The sequence below is a fragment of the Nomascus leucogenys genome, chromosome 2 (assembly GCF_006542625.1).
Source record: "Nomascus leucogenys isolate Asia chromosome 2, Asia_NLE_v1, whole genome shotgun sequence".
Taxonomy (NCBI): Eukaryota; Metazoa; Chordata; class Mammalia; order Primates; family Hylobatidae; genus Nomascus; species Nomascus leucogenys.
This window is the reverse complement of record NC_044382.1, coordinates 77646637-77661246: the sequence shown is the minus strand read 5'-3', so window position 1 is coordinate 77661246 and position 14610 is coordinate 77646637. Positions and strand designations below refer to the sequence as shown.

The 14610-nt window shown below is 47.5% G+C and overlaps 2 protein-coding genes across 2 annotated transcripts in view; one reads left to right on the top strand and one right to left on the bottom strand.

Annotated features, from left to right (window-relative positions):
• GTF3C1 (general transcription factor IIIC subunit 1) overlaps window positions 1–9406 on the bottom strand; it is a 90722-nt gene extending 81316 nt beyond the window's left edge. The window contains exons 1-2 of the mRNA XM_030799353.1: window positions 9160–9406; window positions 4793–5002 (exon numbers count right to left, since the gene is read on the bottom strand). Of these exons, the coding sequence (XP_030655213.1) occupies window positions 4793–5002; window positions 9160–9380 (431 nt within the window). The 5' untranslated portion in view covers window positions 9381–9406. The remainder of the gene's footprint in view (window positions 1–4792; window positions 5003–9159) is intronic.
• A 237-nt stretch (window positions 9407–9643) lies between these two features.
• KIAA0556 (KIAA0556 ortholog) overlaps window positions 9644–14610 on the top strand; it is a 234233-nt gene continuing 229266 nt past the window's right edge. The window contains exon 1 of the mRNA XM_030799359.1: window positions 9644–9666. Coding sequence (XP_030655219.1) covers window positions 9660–9666 — 7 coding nt within the window. The 5' untranslated portion in view covers window positions 9644–9659. The remainder of the gene's footprint in view (window positions 9667–14610) is intronic.

Below are 14610 nucleotides of genomic sequence, written 5' to 3'. Positions count from 1 at the left end.
GACTCTTGCTAGTTTTAATTTGCTGACTATGGTCATCTTATAGGTTATCAAATGCCAATGAAGGACCATGCAAAGTACACCAGGATACCAAGACAAATAAAAACAGTTTCTACCTTCAAGGAGCTCACAGGCTACTGAAGGAGAAAAAAATTTAAAATGAATAATTCTAGTATGAGGTCATAACTTCTCTCACAGAAAGAGGCTCTAGTTGTTGAGGCTGTAAAATGGCATAGATGAGGAGCCCTAATTCAAATATGTGTGTATAAACAAGAGTGTGTGCACAGGGATTAGGGAAAACCCCACAAGGAGTGACTCTTTTCTTTTTTTTTGAGACAAAGTTTCCTGTTGCCCAGGCTGGAGTACAGTGACGCGATCTCAGCTCACTGCAACCTCTGCCTCCAGAGCTCAAGTGATTCTCCTGCCTCAGTCTCCCGAGTAGCTGGGATTACAGACACTTGCCACCGTGCCAGGCTAATTTTTGTATTTTTAGTAGAGATGGGGTTTTGCCATCTTGGCCAGGCTGGTCTTGAACTCCTGGCCTTAAGTGACCCACCCCCCCTTGGCCTCCCAAAGTGCTGGGATTACAGGTGTGAGCCACTATACCAGGAGGCAAGGAGGTGACTCTTGTATTAGCAGTGAGCTGGGTGGATGAGAGAGTGAAGGGGAAGGACGCAGAAGCTGCACGGTTACAGAGGCATGAAGAAGCATGCCTGCTCCTGGAGGTAAGAGGTGCAGCACGGCTACAAAGTCTGGAGTGTGGTAGCCAGCTAGAAAGCAGAAGGAAGGAAAGCTCGAGAGGCCAGCAGCGTCTACATCCCCAATGGCTCTCTGATGCCGTGCTGGGGAGTTCAGATTCTGTAACATGGGTCAGGGGTTACAACTTCAAACATGTATTTCTAGAAGCCAGCTTTGTGCCAGGCATATTATAGAACTGAGAGATATAGCAGTGAACAAGAAGGATAGAGTCCCTGCCTTTGAACAATGTATAATCTAGTGAGGAAACGGTGACATAAACAAACACTTAAAACCATTTTTGGTGCCATAAAGAATACTATGATGGTGTCTGGGCAATGGGGGACACTTCCAGAGGAGTCAGGTTGAAGCCTGAATGATGTGGCGATGTGAAGATTTGTGGGCAGAATATTCTTGGCAGAAGGAACAGCACAAGGATTTCCTTGAGACAGAAAGGAGCCCAGCATGTTGAGGCTGAAGTGCAGTGCAGAGTGAAGAAACTGAGGTCGGAGCACTGGGTGAGCAGAGGCACAATCACATAGAGCCTGTTGGGACCCGATCAGGAGGGCAGGGAGCACACACGAACACAACCTCACGGTGTGTGGAACTGGGTGGTACATGGCCAGCTGAGGGGAACTCTGGCCTATATCATCCTGTAAAAAATTGGTCTCAGTGCAGCTAGATCTTGTGATTTTTCAGGAAAAGCTAGAAATCCAGGTTTTTAAATGTTAGCAATGAAATAAAATTAAAAACCAAACAGAATACCATGCTGGGCACACAAAGCTCAGCTGTGGGCAGATTTGGTCAGTTTGAAACCTCTGCCTAGTGTGGTCAGGGTACATCCCATCACATTGGGGCCTAGGAGAGTCCCACGTTTATGGCTTGTACAGCCACGTGCATGAGAGTACATCTGACCAGAATAAAGAACGAGAAAAGGCAGTACTATGGTTTGGAAGAGGCTTGTCCACAACAAAACTCATGTTGAAGTTTAACTACCAGTATGCTGGGTACAGTGGCTCATGCCTGTAATCCCAGCAGTTTGGGAGGCCAAGGTAGGCAGATCACCTGAGGTCAGGAGTTCAAGACCAGTCTGGCCAACATGGTGAAACCCATCTCTACTAAAAATACAAAAATTAGCCGGGCATGGTGGCAGGTGCCTGTAAACCCAGTTACTCAGGAGGCTAAGGCAGGAGAATCGCTTTAACCTGGGAGGCGGAGGTTGCAGTGAGCCAACATTGTGCCATTGGACTCCAGCCTGGGTGACAAGAGCAAAACTCCGCCTCAAAAATGAAAAAAAAAAAAAAAAGTTTAATCCCCAGTGCAGCAGCATTGGGAGGTGAGGCCTAGTAGGTGTTTGGGTAGTGGGGGATGGATTCCTCATAAATAGATTAATGCCACCTGGAGAAGAGAATGAGTCTCCTTCTCCTGGGAATGGATTGGCTCCAGAGAGAGTGAGTTGATGTAAAGCAAGGATGTCCTCCAGGTTTTGCCCCTCTGCACATGTTCACTGTCCCTTGGACCCTCCACCATGTTATGAGGCAGCACGAAAGTCTTGCCAGAAGCCAGTGCCATGCCCTTGAGCATCCCAGCCTGCAGCACTATGAATTAAATAAGCCTCTTTTCTTTGTAAATTACCCAACCTCAGGTATTCTGTTCTAGCAACACACAACACACTAAGATAGGAAGAGAAGGCAGGTTTGGGGTGAAGGAGAGTGATGATCACACTGGTATGCATGGCAGATTATTGGAATAACACATATTCTGCTTGGGAGAGAGGTCTGGGACTAGACAGAGTCTTTAGAAGCAGTTAATGTGTCTTTTTTTTTTTTTTTTTTTTTTTAAGAGATAGTGTCGACCAGGTGTGGTGGCTCACGCCTGTAATCTCGACACTATGGGAGGCCAAGGTGGGTGGATCACCTGAGGTCAGGTGTTCGAGACCAGCCTAGCCAAGATGGTGAAACCATGTCTCTACTAAAAATACAAAAATAAGCTGGGCGTGGTAGCATGCACCTGTAATCCCAGCTACTCAGGAGGCTGAGGCAGGAGAATCGCTTGAACCCGAGAGGCTGAGGTTGCAGTAAGCGGAGATCATGCCACTGCACTCCAGCCTAGGTGACAAAGCAAGACTCTGTCTCAAAAATAAATAAATAAATAAAAAGAAATCAGGTCACGCTGTATTGTACAGACTGGAATGTGGTGGTGCAATCATAACTCACTGAAGCCTCGAACTCCTGGGCTCAAGCAATCCCCCCATCTCAGTCTCCCAAGTAGCTGGGACTACAGAGTGTGCCACCATGCCCAGCTAGTTTTTTGTTTTTTAATTTTTTGTAGTGATGGGGTCTTGCTATATTGCCCAGGCTAGTCTTTAACTCCTGGCCTCAAGCAATCCTCCTGCCTTGGCCTCCCAAAGTGCTTGGATTACTGCTCAGCCCACCAGCCAACATTTAAATGGTGGAAGGAAGTAGGTGAATTCACAAATAAGCTGGTGAGGAACAGCAAGGAAAGTAGAAAAACAAAATAAGGCAGGAAGCCACTGGCACAAAAGCTTTGAGTCCTTAATAGTGTAGCAGGGTCAAGGAGATTAGGGGCCTAACAGTGTTCATGGCCCCATGGGATCTTAGAGGATAAAATTGGGAAGTGATAAAGTCAGGAACCAGGATTGCAGTGGGCAAAGAAGTGAAGGGGAGGTGAAGAGGGAGAAAGTTAATGGGGCTGATTCATCTAAGAAGCATGGCTGCAGAGTCAAAGAGACAGCCAGTTACAAGTGGTTTGAGGTCAAGAGAAGGTTCTGCTGTGAGATGGGTGAACTGTGTTCATGTGCTGAGGGGAAAGCTTCAGTAGAAATCAAGGACAGACAGGGGGCAGTGGCTCACACTCGTAATCCCAGCAATTTAGGAGGCTGGGGTGGGAGGATTGCTTGAGACCAGAAGTTTGAGACCAGCCTGAGCAACATGGCAAGACCCTATCTCCACAAAAAGTAAAACTTAGCCGGGTGTGGTGGTATGCGCCTGTGGTCCCAGCTACACAGGTGGGAGGTGGGAAGATCACCTGAGCCCAGGAGGTCAAGACTGCAATAAGCTGTGATCACACCACTGCACTCCAGCGTGGGCAACAGAGTGAGACTCTGTCTCAAAAAAAAAAAAGAAAAAGAAAATCAAGGAGAAAGATGAGCTAATTGAGAGGTGGAAAAGAGCAGGGGTAGAGGGAGCTGCGCTGGGGGAGGGGAGGAGGAGGAAGGGATGCATCCAGATCACAGCCTTAGACAGGGCCACCATTTCTCACCTCCTCCGAGATGAGAGTAGACAGGGAAGAAATGTGGAAAAGTCTGCAAGTCAAGAAAGAAGGTGGAAGTTAGCAGAGTTCACATTGCCCTGAAAAGTAGGAAGGCAGGCAGGAATGGAGTTAGGTGCTTGAAAAAAAATGATCATTTGGATTAGACACTCTGGGGAATTGGGATACTGACTGAGGATTCACAAGAGAACGGCTTGGCAGCACAGGACCCAGCTAGGAAGAGAGAAAGGGCACCATTCAAGTGTTCGAGGACTGTGAGCACAAAGGAAAGAGAAAGGCAGGACCCCTGACCCCAGTGAAGAAGGCAAATGAAGGCCAAGAACTGGCTTAGTGCAGGGCTAGTTAACTCTGACAGACTCCAAGGTTGTAGGCCAGATCCAAGTGCTCTGACTACACATTCAAAGCACTCAGATTCCCAGGAATTTCTTTTTTTCCTTTTTTTTTAGTAGACAGGGTCTGACTCTGTTGCCTAGGCTGAAGTGCAGTGGCATGACCTCGGCTCATTGCAGCCTGCCTCCGCTTCCTGAGTTCAAGTGATTCTCATGCCTCAGCCACTACAGTAGCTGGGATTATGGGTGTGTGCCACCACACCCGGCTAATTTTTGTATTTTTAGTAGAAACAGCGTTTTGCCATGTTGGCCGAGCTGGTCTTGAACTCCTGGCCTTAAGTGATCCACCTGCCTCGGCCTCTTAAAGTGCTGGGATTACAGGCATGAGCCACTGTACCCGGCCAGATTCCCAGGAATTTCTGATGGTGCAAAATAGTTACCTGTCAAAGGCTTCCACCATCGTACAGCGAGGCTGCAAGGACTTGGTTCTGATGTCATTGGTAATGTTTTTCCTCTCCTTAAAGTAGCGGCATGAGCCCTGGATGCCATCCTTATTCTCTAAGATCATATGAATGGGGTAGACGTCCTCCAAAACCACCGGGTCCCTCCTAGACTCCAAAATTCCAGTTTCCAAATCAATTTCTTCATACCTAAGGAGAAAAACACAAATATCAAAGCCCAGCTCAGCTTCAGATACAATGCATGCTTGGCTGTGTTCTTTTGACAACCTCCAGCAGAGATCAGAGAGAAGTGAGATCACTCAGTTTTCCTGCCTTATAAATGCAGATAATCTTGACAAGCAGGTTCCTGCCTTTCTATCCCACAGAACGCAGACCTTTCCAGGACTCCCCAGACTATTCCAGAAGCTGGGTGCTGGGACCTAAACCTCTTTATTGGCCAAGTCATGGGCTTTTGTTTCCCTCCAAATCTGGTACTCAGTCTCCAAACCACCAAGTTGGACGAAATGATTCAAGGCTTTCCTCCTCTTTTTTGAGATGGAGTTTTGCTCTTGTTGCCCAGGCTAGAGTCCAATGGCATGATCTTGGCTCACTGCAACCTTCACTTCCCGGGTTCAAGCAATTCTCTTGCCTCAGCCTCCCAAGGAGCTGGGATTACAGGCGTGTGCCATCATACCCAGCTAATTTTGTATTTTTAGTAGAGATGAGGTTTCACCATGTTGGTCAGGCTGGTCTCGAACTCCTGACCTTGGTGATCTGCCTGCCTCAACTTCCCAAAGTGCTGAGATTACAGGTGGGAGCCACCACAAGTGGCCAAAGCTTTCCTCCCTTTAAGATCTCATCTTTCCATCTCTCCTTAGTTATCTCTCTAATATCCTAATCCATTTTCATGGTTTGCATTACCGCCTGCATGTTAACAAGTCTCACCTTTGAATTCTCAGTCCTTTTTCTCCGAATACAGATCCAGTGTCTTCAATTGTCTATTAAATGCCTCCCATTCCAAATATGATTGCCTCTCCTCAGCTCCAATTAAGTCCCTTCTTTCCCTTCTTACTACCGCTTTCTTCCACGTGCCTCTTACAACACCATGGAGACATTTTTCATTTGTGCCTCTTTCATGCAATTAGCCAAGCTTGTCAAGTTTTCTTTTTTTTTGAAAAAAAAAAAAAAAAATACATATATATATGTATATATATAATTTTTTTTCCTCACTATGTTGCCCAGATTGGTCTTGAACTACTAGGCTTGAGTAATCTGCCCAGCTCAGCCTTGCAAAGTGCTAGGATTACAGGTGTGAGCCACCTTGCCTGGCTGCTTATCAAGTTTTATTTTGAAATCTCACTCACATCCTACACTAGTCTAATTGCGGCTAAATCCCATGTACATGTTTCAGCCCTTTCCTTCCTTGCCCTCTCTGTGTTATCTGTACTATTTAACCCTCCATTCCTTTTTTTTTTAAGGGACTTGAGTTTTGATCTCGTCACCCAGGCTGGAGTGCAGTGGCGCAATCTCGGCTCACTGCAACCTCCGCCTCCTGGGTTCAAGTGATTCTCCTGCCTCAGCCTCCCTAGTAGCTGGGATCACAGGCACCTGCCACCACACCCAGCTAATTTTTGTATTTTTAGTAGAGAGAGGGTTTCACGATGTTGGCCAAATGATCCACCCGCCTCGGCCTCCCAAAGTGTTGGGATTACAGGCGTGAGGCACCGCACCCAGCCCAACCCTCCATTCTTAAATCATCCTGTCTCCACCCAAACTTCCAGAACACCACTCTGACCTGACTGTCCTCTACCTCTCCAGCCACACTGCCTCAGTCTTCTTTTGAAAGTCCCTTACCCTCCATCCAGCCTTGAAATGTATGTGCACTGCAGGGCTATGTCTCAAGACCTCCAACCACACTACACTCTCTCTTAGGGCTGATCTTAGCCAGCCGCTTTAATTACCAGCTGCTAGGAATGACTCACAGATGTCTAGCTCAGTCCCACCCTCTGGCCTGCTTTCACTCCCACGAAGCCAGATGTTTACTAATTAAGACTCTTCACTTGGACAACTCAAAAGAACCTGAAGTTGAATGTGTCACATATCTCTTCAGCAAAGTCCCCACCTCCCCCAGACTCAACCCCCACGCTGTTCTTCCGTGTTCCCAGCCTCAGAGATGAGAATCAGGGTTTGCTCAGGTGCCCAAACAGCAGCCTACTATGTCTTGACTGCCTGTGCTCTTCATCCCCACACCCACCATGGTAAGCCAGACCACGACTAGATTACTAAAAATCTCTCAACTTTACTCTTTGCCAGTAGTCTGACCCTCTCTTCAGTGACTTCTCACTGTCCTTTTGATAAAGGATAAGCTTTTTTTTTTGAGATGGATTCTCCCTCTGTCACCCAGGCTGGAGTGCAGTGGCACAATCTCAGCTCACTGCAGCCTCCGCCTAGCTGGGATTTCAGGCGTCCACCACCACGTCCGGCTAATTTTTGTATTTTTAGTAGACATGGGGTTTCACCATGTTGGCCGGACTGGTCTTGAACTCCTGACCTCAAGTGATCCGCCCACCTCTGCCTCTCAAAGTGCTGGGATTACAGGCTGATAAACTCTTTAAGTAGGTTAAAAGACTTGATTCCAGTCCAATTTGGCTAAGGGCAGAGTAAATTCTGAACTCAGACCTTCCTCAAAGTCTGGGTTCTTCCCTTGCTAGTTGACCTTTAGCATGCCACTTGACCCCTCAGGGCCTCGATTTTCTCCTCAGGAAAATGGGGAGAATATTACCCATCTCCTAAGGTTTCTGAAAAATTAAATAACATGTTGTATGAAGGATCTTAGCACAGTCCTAGCTATTCCTCATTCCCTACCTCCAATTCCACACTTCAGCTACTTACTTCACATTTGCTGTTCTCTGTCCAACAGTCCTCTTTGCCAACTGGCTGCCTAAATCCAACCTTTAAGTTTTGTCTTGAACATTATTTTATTTTATTTTTGAGACGGAGTCTCACTCTGTCACCCAGGCTGGAGTGCAATGGCTCAATCTCAGCTCACTGCAACCTCTGCCTCCCAGGTTCACAAGTGATTCTCCTGCCTCAGCCTCCTGAGTAGCTGGGATTACAGACATGCGCCACCACGCCAGGCTACTTTTTGTATTTTTAGTAGAGATGGGGTTTCACCATGTTGGTCAGGCGGGTCTTGAACTGCTGATCTTGTGACCCATCCACCTCAGCCTCCCAAAGTGCTGGGATTACAGGCATGAGCTGCCGCACCCGGCCTGTCTTGGACATTATTACCTCTTGGAACCTCCCCTGACCCTCACAATATGGCTTAAGAGCACAGATGCTGGAAATGGCCTGGGTTCAAATCAATTCTTAGTCACTTATTGCCCCCAGAACCTTAGGTTACATAATCCCTCTCTGTGCCTCAGTTTCTTCCTCTGTAAAATGAGGAAGATAACAGCATCTACCTCATAGGTGAGGATCAAGTGAATTTAATCTCCTGTTTAGAGGAGTTTAATCAAGTGAGGATCAAGTAAGTTTAAGCTCCTAAGCTTCTAGAACAGGTTCTTAGAACAGCAATGTGGCCGGGCGCCTTGGCTCACGCCTGTAATCGGGGAGGCCGAGATGTGAAGATTGTCTGAGGTCAGGAGTTCGCGACCAGCCTGGCCAACATGATGACACCCCATATCTACTAAAAATGCAAAAATTAGCCGGGCGTGGTGGAACATGCCTGTAATTCCAGTTACTCAGGAGGCTGAGGCACGAGAATCGCTTGAACCTGGGAGGCGGACGGAGGTTGCAGTGAGCCGAGATCGCGCCACTGCACTCCAGCCTGGGCCACAGAGAGAGACTCTATCTCAAAAAAGAAAAAAAAGAACAGCACCTCACCCATAAAGTCCCTGATAAAAGTCAGCTTTTAGCATTATCGCTAATTGTCCTGATACGCAGATCTCGAGTTGCCCTAGGCTATCTGCACCAAATGAATATTCCTTGAGGGTCTGTTGCTCTCAAGAGTCTCCAGTCTGGCTCTAAAGTGTCTTCCTGCTCCAATCCTATCCTCCAAGGTAAAGGAAACATTATTTTAAGCCTGAAGAATATCCCCAATCCTGTTCGCCATTACCCCAAAACACAAACAGGGACAAAACGGGACATCACTAGATTCTCCCCCTCCCCCCGCCAACTCCATCAGACTCCAGGGCCCTGCCAGGCCTGAGGGACCCCAGATTAGCCTTACCGCCTCGCTCCAACTCAATCAACAGGCCTCCGGTACTTGCATGGCCCCACTCCATTCCCCCGCCCTGCCCCCAGCTCCATCAGCCCCCGGGCCCTGCGCCCGCGCGCCCGCCCGCCAGGCCAGGCCGCCCGCTGACCGGTCCTGAAGCTGTAGGTCGGGTCGCTCCCGAGGCTCCTCATAGAAGCTGATGCCCGGGTGCGTGGCTAGGGCCCGCCAGAGAAACTCCTGCGTGCAGGGTTCCAAAGGCAGTGGGAAGGGCGGCACTCGCGTCTCCAGCCGGCTCCACAGCGCTGGCAGACACAGGCCATCGAGCCCCTCCAGAGCCACTTCGTCCAACAACGACTCCAACGCGTCCATTGCTACTTTGGTCGGCGGCGCCCGGGGCGCATGCGCAACGCACCCCCAAGGGCCTTGGTCCAGCGCGCCTGCGCACAGCGATCCGGGGCCCAGGAAGGTGGGTCAGACCCAGGGTTCGGAGGAGGAGTTCCAGCGCGCCGCCTGACGTCACTCTCCGGGGGCGGGCTCAGTAAGTGGAGCTCCACCGTCATTGGTCCGAGGCCCCGCAGTAACCAGGGGAACTGCAAACAGTGTAGAGGCCGCTTCCGGTTCGAGCACCCGGAACCGCCGCCTCTAGGGATGGACGGTGAGTGTCTGTGGGCCCCTCCGGGAGGTCGGGCTGTTATTCTCCTATCCCTCCCGAGCGCGCTTTGGGCAGAATCCTAGGCCATAAACCCCTGGACCACCACTTCCTGACCCAAGGGGGTCTCTGAAATGAGGAATAGGGAGGCTTAGTGGTCCGGAACGCGGAGGAGAGCCTCGGGGAGTGGTCAGTGCTGTGACCATTCTGCCCGGCTGTGGTCGTGAAGGAAACCGGTACTGGCTGGGAGCTCAGTGAAGGGACGTAGGGTGGGGAAGGAAAAGTAGAGGTCTGAGGAGGGTCTTGTGAATGTTGGGATGTGGAACTGTGGGATTTGGGTGTTGATATGAAGATAAGCTTGATCGTGGGAGTGCAATCGTCAGGTGCTGGGAAAGGGAATTGGTGCGGCGGGTGAAGGGAGTTTAGGAAATACTCCCTTTCTGTGCCTTGGCGTTAATAATAATAGCTCCCTTTAACAAAGTGCTTTCCAGTACCACGAACTCTGTAAGTACTCTTGGGCAACACCTCACTAAGCTTCATACCAGCCTTTTGAGTTCAGCGTTGTTCCATTTTACAGATGATGAAACTGAGGCTCAGAGGTGTTAAGGAACTTGCCCAAAGTCAAACAACCAGCATGTAGCAGAGTGAGTGAGAAACCCAGACACCCTGTCTCTGGAGCTGAATTACGGAGCTTGAGATTTGGACCGGTTTTGAGGGTCCCTTTATCCCAGAGGTTGTAAATGCAGATGTCTGCAGAGGAGAGTTTAGTGAGCCGGATTGAGGCTGTAACTGAAAATCAATTCCTCACCTGAAAGGAAAGCTGCTCACCAAGCACCAGCTGATTGTCCTCATGGGGTACTTCTCAAAAACAGAGATGGCCAGTCACTCTGAATGCCAGAGACAGCTTGTGGGCCCCCGTTTAGGGATCCCTGGTTAGAGTCATGGTATTGACAATTGGAAGCAAATGGAAAATAGGCTATTCTGATATCTCACTTTGCAGATGGGAAGACTAAAGTCTAGAGAGACTGGTAGGGTCTGGGCTAGAGTCCAGATCATTTTTCTAATTACAGCACTGTCCCTCACTTCTCGGGAATTTGTTCCTGGGGAATCCACATTTTTATATTCACTGAATGTAGTGTGGAAAAAAATGTTTTTAATTGAACATTCTGTCATATGCTTAAAATATATCTTTGCCCTTTGTACTTTAGAGGCACTATAAAATGTGCATTACCATTTTGCCCTCTGGAAAGGTCAATGTAATGTTGCTCTAGTACATCAGTTCTCAAACCTTTTAAGCCTTGGGACCCCTGTATACTCCTACCTCAAAGAGCTTTGTTTATGTATGTTTATGATATTTACCATATCAAAGATTTAAACTGAGAAAATCTTAAAATGTCCATTAATTAGTTCCTTTAAAAATAATAAAAATTGGGCCAGGCACGGATTCGTGCCTGTAATCCTAGCACTCTGGGAGGCCGAGGCGGGCGGATCACTTGAGGTCAGGAGTTCAAGACCAGCCTGGCCAACATGGTGAAACCCTGTCTCTACTAATAATTAGCTGGACGTGGTGACGCGTGTCTGTAATCCCAGCTACTTGGAAGGCTGAGGCAGGAGAATCATTTGAAGCCGAGATCTTGCCACTGCACTCCAGCCTGGGCAACAGAGCAAGACTCTGTCTGAAAAAAACCCAATAATAATAACAATAATAATATAATTGGCCAGGTGCAGTAGCTCATAATAATAATAATAATAATTGGCCACGTGCAGTGCCTCACACCTGTGATCCCAGCACTTTGGGAGCCTGGGTGGGTGGATTGCTTGAGCTCAGGAGTTCAAGACCAGCCTGGACAACATAGCTAGACCCTGTCTCAAAAAAACTCCAACAACAATAAACCCGTTACTTCTGAACATAAATAATATTTTTAATGGAGAACAGTTACATTTGCCTCAAAAAAATGAATAGGAAGAGTAGCATTATTTTATGTTTTCTCAAGTTTATTCAATAGAAATAGAAAAAACTTCTCTCATTTCTGCTTCAGGATTCAAACTGTTTTGTTATGCTGTTTTGGCTGGTGTGTATGAAGAAAATTTGGCCTCATGCAAATATATAATTGGAGCAGAGAGAAATATTTTAATTGCCTTTTCAGATAACTGTAGACACGCTCCTTTCATACTATACAAAATTTAGCAAATGGCAGTTTCTTTTTTTTTTTTGTTTTTTTTTTTTGTTTGAGAAAAAGTCTCACTGTCGCCCAGGCTGGAGTGCAGTGGCATGATCTCAGCTCACTGCAACCTCTGCCTGCTGGGTTCAAGTGATTCTCCTGCCTCAACCTCCCGAGTAGCTGGGATTACAGGTGTGAACCACCATGCCCAGCTAATTTTTTTTATTTTTAGTAGAGATGGGGTTTCCCCATGTTGGCCAGGCTGGTCTCAAACTCCTGACCTCAGGTGATCAGCCTGTCTCCACTTCCCAAAGTGCTGGGATTACAGACGTAAGCCACCATGCCTGGCCTGCAAGTGGCAGGTTTTTTTTTTTTTTTTTTTTGGAGATGGAGTTTTGCTGTCGTTGCCCAGGCTGGGGTGCAATGGCCTGATCTCTGCTCACCGCAACCTCCGCCTCCCAGGTTCAAGCGATTCTCCTGCCTCAGCCTCCCAAGTAGCTGGGATTACAGGCATGTGCCACCAAGCTCAGCTAATTTTGTACTTTCAGTAGAGATGGGGTTTCTCTATGTTAGTCAGGCTGGTCTCAAACTGCCAACCTCAGGCGATCCGCCTGCCTCGGCCTCCCAAAGTGCTGGGATTACAGGTGTGAAGAACCAAGCCAGGCCACAAGTGGCAGTTTCTTAGTCACAGTGTGTCATCTGAAGCCTTACAGGTGAACTTTTATACTGTGTTACATTAAAATCCATTGGTCTATCTTGCCCTTTCATTGGCTGCTTTACCCATATATGATTTTATAACATCAGCCATTGGTTGGTTAGAAAATGTTGGTTCAGTGAGTTATGCAAATCTAAACGTTGACCTTTCAGATGCCATTATACAGTATTTAAAAAATCACATCTGTTAATATCACCACCTATTTCATTTTAAAAAGGAGTTCAAGTATTAGGAAACTATCAAACTCAAGGTAGTGGAAACAAGTTTTCAACTTGTTTTCACTTGACAGCTTGAATTTTAACATTGGCAACAAATACTGTCAGCTGTTTCCTTGAAGTGACAGACTCACTTATTTCGTATTTGAGAAAATTTCTGCCAAATTCCCAGCACTGAATAACCATAATTTGTCTATTATATTCTTTACTGCCATGTACTCACATTTAAAATAAACAATTATTTTTATTTAAGAATGTCCTAATGGTTGGGTTCAGTGGCTCACCCCTATAGTCCCAACACTTTGGGAGGCCAAGACAAGAGGATCTCTTCAGCCCAGAAATTCAAGACCAGCTTCGTCAACATAGTGAGACTCCATCTCTACTAAATAAATAAATAAAATAAATAAATAATAGGCATGGTAGCATGCACCTGTGGTTCTAGCTACTAAGGAGACTGAGGTGTGAGGATCACTTGAGCCCAGGAGGTCAAGACCAGCCTGGGCAACTTAGTGAGACCACATCTCTGTAAAAAGTAAAAAATTAGCCAGGTATAGTGGCTTGTGCCTGTAGTCCCGGCCACTCAGGATCACTTGAGCCCAGGAGGTTGAGGCTACAGTGAGCCATGATTGTGCCACTGCACTCCAGCCTGGGCAAAAAGACCTTGTCTAGAGAGAGAGAGAGGAGGGGGTGGGGTGGGGGGAGAGAGGAGAGAGAAAGAAGGAAGGAAAGAAGGGAGAGAGGGGAGAGAGAAAGGAAGGAGGAAAGAAGGGAGGGATGGAAGAAGGGAGGGAGGAAGGAAGGAGGGAAGGTTTCCAGTACATTGTGGTAACACTGCCTTGATTCAGACTGCAAGCAGTTTTACCCATCATTGCTTTGTGTCATAAGTACAAATGTCAACACAGGGCCAGATGGGGTGGCTCATGCCTGTAATCCCAGCACTTTGAGAGGCCAGGGTGGGTGGATCACCTGACGTCGGGAGTTTGAGACTAGCCTGGCCAACATGGTGAAACCCTGTCTCTACTAAAAATACAAAAACCCTGTCTCTACTAAAAATACAAAAATTAGCTGGGCGTGGTGGCATATACCTGTGGTCCCAGCTACTCGCGGGAGGCTGAGGCAAGAGAATCGCTTGAACCCAGGAGGCAGAGGTTGCAGTGAGCCAAGATCTTGCCACTGTATTGCAGTCTGGGCAACAGAGTGAGACTGTCTTAAAAGAAAAAAAAATCGACACAGTGAAAAACTCTTCAAATTATGATTAAAATACTTTTGTCTTTGTGGACCCCTCCTTCTCCCAGGATCTGCAGAACACCCTTTGAGAAACATTGCTACAGTCCATTTTCAGGAAGGCTGCTTTGTGCCTTCTAATGAGCATCTCTGCACTTGCAGTCTTAGGACGTTATTGTAGCCTAGTAGAGGAGTATGTTCATTTTCAGATTGGTCCCCAAAAGGAAAAATTTATTCTCAGAAGTATTTACCCTAAGGTCATATTTGACCTCCAAAGAATCCCATTTTCTGTTCCGATTTTTAAAACTTTGATTTACACTTTTTTTTTTTTTTGAGACAGAGTCTTGCTCTGTCACCCAGGCTGTAGTGCAGTGGCATGATCTTGGCTCACTGCAACCTCTGCCTCCCAGGTTCAAGCGATTCTCTTGCTTCAGCCTCCCGAGTAGCTGGGATTGCAGGCACACGCCACCACGCCCGGCTAACTTTTTTGTCTTTTGTTAGCAGAGATGGGGTTTCACCATGTTGGTCAGGCTGGTCTCGAACTCCTGACCTGAGGTGATCCACCCGCCTCAGCCTCCCAAAGTGCTGGGATTATAGCCATGAGCCACCGCACCTGGCCCTGATTTATACATAA